Raw genomic sequence first — 4,857 nt, forward strand, 5'->3', positions numbered from 1 at the left:
AGCTTGCTTGATGCATTTTCCTTGTCATTGAGGGTCCACTCCATAGGAATTTAGCATAGATGCTAGTAATATGGTTAAGAACTGCTTGGGGCATGATGAAAGTTTTGGACCAGTAGACATGAAACGAGGTGAAGACAGACCCTATGAGCTCAACTCTACCTACATGAGAGAGGAGCCTCGCTTTCCAGTCTGTTATTACGGATGTGACCTTTTCAATCAAAGGCTGACAGTCCTTAATGCTCAAGCGAGATGATACCAATAAGATTCCAAGATAAGTGATGGGAGGTTTAATCACTTGAACTGGTAGAAGATTTGCAAGACTTAAGGCCTCTTCATCATTTAGTCCTCCAACTAGCATTGTAGTTTTTAAAGTGTTCATAGATAGGTCTATGGCTGCTGCAAAAGAGTTCAAAATGTCCTTGATAGCAATGACTGATTGAGAGTCACCTTTGCAAAAAATCTTGACATCATCATCAAAACATAAGTGAGTTAGCTTGATCCTTTTACACTTAGGATGCAGCTTAAAGGAGTTCAGAATCATGCCTTCAGTGAGTAGACAGCCCAATATCTCCATGACAATTACAAACAAGTAAGGTAAGAGTGGATCCCCCTGCCTTAAACCCCTCTTTCCTTGAAAGAATCCTTCAACAGAGCCATTTATGAGAAGAGAGAAGTGGGGGTTTATGATGCATAGCTCTATCCAACTGATCATTATTGGAGGAAAGTTAAGTTTTACCAGCATGTGATGTATAGTCACCCAACTCACCATGTTGAAATCTTTTTGAATGTCAACCTTGATGGTGCATCTAGGTGACAGCCTTTTTCTTTCATAGCTTCTAATAAGCTTATGAGAGAGTAATAAGTTGTCCTGAATACTCCTTCCAAGGATAAAGGCAGGTTGATTGGAAGAGACTAGATCAGAGATGATAAGCTGCAGTCTATTGGCAATGACTTTTGTGATGCATCTATAAAGAATAGTGCAGCATGCTATGGGTTTGAAATGTGTCACAGAGAGTGTTGTGGTTGGTTTGGAATGAGGCATAGGAGTGTTGAGTTTACTCCTCTTGGCACCTTCCCTTCATTGAAGACATTTATTATCGTATTTGTGAAGTCATGCCCAACAATACTCCAGCAAAATTTGTAGAAGAAGGAATTGAAGCCATCAGCCCAGGAGCCTTAGTGTCATCCATCGAGAATAGTGCTTGCTTGATTTCTTTAGGACTGATGTCTGTATCTAGGATGTGATCATTGATGAGTGAATCCTTCACTGTAAGATTATGGAAGAAGTCAAGGTATACATCTATGCTGGCATTGGTGCCTATCATGTCTTTGCAGAAATCAGTGAAAATGTTTATGATTTGCGTCTGGGTGTTGACAGTGTTTCCTTCCTTGTCAGTTATGGACCATATAGCTCTCTTGTGTTTCTTTTTTTTTAAACAGTTATGAAAGTAAGAAGTTCCCTTGTCACCCTGTACGAACCAATCATGTGATGTTTTTAGTTTAATTTCTAGTTCTACTGCTCTTGCAAGTTCCTCATAGAGTTCCATGGCTTCTTTCTCCTTTCTTGCAAGATTATAATCTAGTGGATTCAACTGTAGTAGCCTCTGTATACGGTGGATCTCTTCATTTGCAGCTTCTACTCTGGCTTGCAGGCTAGAGAAGTGAAGCTTGGTCCAGCTTTTGAGCCTAAGTTTAAGAACTTTGAGCTTTTGAAGAATAATGTACATTAGGTTTGCATCAACTCTTATTTCCCATGTTTCATTTAAAATCTCTATAAATTTAGGATGATAGACCCATCCATTAAAGAATCGAAAGGGGCTTGGTCTTTTCACAAAGCTATGCCATCTGACTAAGGTTGGAGTGTGATCAGAGGTTGTATGAGAGATGAAGTCTACTTTAGTGCCAGCATGAGTACCAAGCCAATAAGAGTTCACCATGCATCGGTCAATCTTAGTCATGATTCTGTTCTTTCCTTCTTGCTTATTTGTTTAAGTGTAAAAGTGACCAACAAACTTAAGATCAAAGAGTCCATTTGCTTGAAAATAGCCAATGATATTCTCAGTCTCGCGAAGATGTACTGGGGCTCCCCCTATTCTTTCCTCAGAGTTCGTGATGTTGTTAAAGTCACCCAGCAAGCACCAAGACTGTGCATTCGGGTTTAGGCAAGTAATGTCATTCCAAAGCTCCTTCCTGCGATTACTACCATTTCTTGCATAGATAATAGTAAAGTAAAAGGAAACATTTGAATGTAAAGTTACATTGACATGAATGTACTGGTCACTTGCTTTAAGTTTTTGAACTTGAACTTCAAAAGGGTTCCAAGCAACCCATATTCTGCCATTTGGGTCATGCTTATAATTGTTGATTACTTCCCAGTTAGGGCAACTGGCTTGACTGGTGGAATCAAATTTATCATTTTTCACCTTTGTTTCTATGAGACCAAGAATCGTCAGGTTATTCTCTATCCTCATCTTATTTACTTCTTGCATTTTGTGAGAGTCGTTTATACCTTTCACATTCCAAACACTTATAGGTCCACTCATCTTGAGTTTTTGTGGTTTCTTTTTCTACCTGACCCCTTGGGTCTTCCTCTTCCTTTTTTCTTCGAAGTACTAGCTTGCCTCTGGATAGATTGCTGTTGAGCATACTTCATCGATCTTGTAGTGACTGAGGGAGTATTAATCTGTCGCATAGGTGTTTCCATAATTTCTCTTCAGTTATAAGGTTCTGAGTTTCTGGTTCTGGGTACAAGTGCTCTTAAAAATACTTAGTCTCTTGCTCTGATAGATGTCTTGCAATCTCTGCTTCATCCTTAGCTGCTTCCAAGTATTCTGCCTGAGTTGCCACTTCCAAGGCCATTTGGAGGCAGTCCTCCTCTGAGGATGGGAGGAAAGGAACCAGGTCAGTGACTGAGCTGGGAAGGCTTACTAGCAGTGGTATAATCGTTGGGGCTGCAGAGGTTGTCTCCCCTATATCCTGTTCACCTGATTTGGGTCCTGCCTAACTTCTACTGCACTTGCAGTTTCAGTAGTAAGTGGCACTTCTGCCAAATCCTCTGGTGTCCCAGAAGATGGTAAAACCTCTTCTCTTCACGTTGCAGTCTTTATTGGTCTCCATTCAGTTTGCATCTTTCTTCTCTTCAGTCTTCTTTTCTGACTTTTGGAGAGATGTGGTACAGGGCCATTTAGAGCTGCTTCTACCTCTTGGGTGAGTACTTGCTCTTTCCCCTTTTCAGCTCTGAGACGTCTGCATTCCGCAGTTAAATGGCCAACCATTTTGCAGTGGTTACAGAACTTTGGGATTTTTCCCAATCTTATTTCCTGCGAGAATTCAATTCCCAGTTCCTCCACTTCCACTAATATTTTGTCTGGGATTGATTCCGTTAAATCTATATTGACCAGGACCCTTGCATAATATCCATTCTCCCTTGCGAGAGAATTCACATCTACTCTGATAGGGCAACCGAGTCCCCGCCCCATTGACATCAACATTTCAACTTCCCAATATTCAAGGGGAAGTCTTGGAAACTTTACCCACACAAGGGTTGTAGTTTGTCGATGGTTGTCGATATTGAAATTTGGGGTCCATTTTGTGAATCACAAGAGATGTCCTACAATATGCCATGGTCCTCCATAGAAAACTTTGTTATACTCTTCTACAACTTCAAATCTTAAAATGATATACCCTTTACCCAAAGGTGTCACCTTTACTTTCCCCATTAAACCCCAATCAGTGCTGACTACCGATCTGATTTTCTCAATGTTTATCTGGTTCATTTCAAGTCGGGCTACTAGAGAGAGCTTGCAAGCTTCAATGCCCTTTTCAATAGCTGTTAGAGGTATTTTTATGGATGGATGGTCTCCTCTTTTTGATGGCATAGGCAAGGTGGAGACATCCACAGTATGCTGCATCCGTGTCTTGGCTTTTGCTGCATATGTGCCATGGGTTGGTCCTGCTGCCTCATTCCTTCTTGTGCCTTGGGCTGAAGATTCAGCAACATTGGGGGTGTTGTAGAAGGTTTGGTGTCGTTCTACTCCCAATCCAAAAGGTGGAACAACCATATTGATTAGCGAGAGATTCTAGAGAAAATTCTAAAATAGAGACTTCCTTTTGTATGTTTCCTGTTCATAACTAACACTGTAGATTAATGTAGGATTTTACCTGAGGTAAAGGAAAACATGAGGGTTGAGAAGAGAATGTCCCCAAGCTTTCCGAAACTCACAATGGAGGATTTTACCCGAAAAGGAAAGGTTCTTGATGTTTGAGAAGATAAGAAGAAAAAGCACCAAACTTTTTAACTAGAAGCGGCAAAAAAATAGAGTAATGGATCATAATTCAACTTAAGTTATCTCACAACCATTCACCCAAGAATTGGTCCCCATTTTTAAAACCTAAGTTTATTAGTACTAGAAGCGACAAATGAATTTCTTGCTAAAACACAGGTTTTGTGTGTATTTTATCTGTCTGTTGAAACCTGTGAAAACATGAAAATACAATTAATTTACATTTATTAAACACATAATTGACCCAAATATAATGTCTCTACGGGGTTTAAAACACAGTTTTTGGTACTTATTAGCCACCCCCAAACAACACTTTGTTTGTCCTCAAGCAAAGAAGAGACACTAAAATAGATAAGTGACCAAAAATGTGTAGTCCTAAACTAATTCTCGTTTTACAGAGTGTGATTGCATTGACCGTATGCAACAAGGCTTTAAACCACTAGGCATTCCCTAGTGGACGAGTTTTAGCCTCGTGAGAGTTTTCCAGAGAAGATACCCACAAACTTCACAAAAACTACAACGACTCAGTAACAAAAGCTTGTTCCCTAAATTAGATATCAGATATCTATACATC

The 4,857-nt window shown here is 40.0% G+C and overlaps 2 protein-coding genes across 2 annotated transcripts; both read right to left on the minus strand.

The window, feature by feature from the left end:
* Positions 1-1,094: 1,094 nt before the first annotated feature.
* LOC147510939 (uncharacterized) lies at positions 1,095-1,958 on the minus strand. The gene has a single exon (XM_086598299.1). It carries the CDS (start codon positions 1,956-1,958, stop codon positions 1,095-1,097), a length of 864 nt encoding a protein of 287 aa, XP_086454425.1.
* Positions 1,959-1,988: 30 nt separating this feature from the next.
* LOC147510940 (uncharacterized) lies at positions 1,989-2,543 on the minus strand. The gene has a single exon (XM_086598300.1). It carries the CDS (start codon positions 2,541-2,543, stop codon positions 1,989-1,991), a length of 555 nt encoding a protein of 184 aa, XP_086454426.1.
* Positions 2,544-4,857: the final 2,314 nt, after the last annotated feature.

This window comes from Coptis chinensis, chromosome 3 (genome assembly GCF_015680905.1).
Source record: "Coptis chinensis isolate HL-2020 chromosome 3, ASM1568090v1, whole genome shotgun sequence".
Lineage (NCBI taxonomy): Eukaryota > Viridiplantae > Streptophyta > Magnoliopsida > Ranunculales > Ranunculaceae > Coptis > Coptis chinensis.

Bases quoted from the DNA above. Each gene is read 5' to 3' on its own strand.
- LOC147510939 (XM_086598299.1), bottom strand. From the start codon at position 1,958: ATGACTAAGATTGACCGATGCATGGTGAACTCTTATTGGCTTGGTACT.
- LOC147510940 (XM_086598300.1), bottom strand. From the start codon at position 2,543: ATGAGTGGACCTATAAGTGTTTGGAATGTGAAAGGTATAAACGACTCT.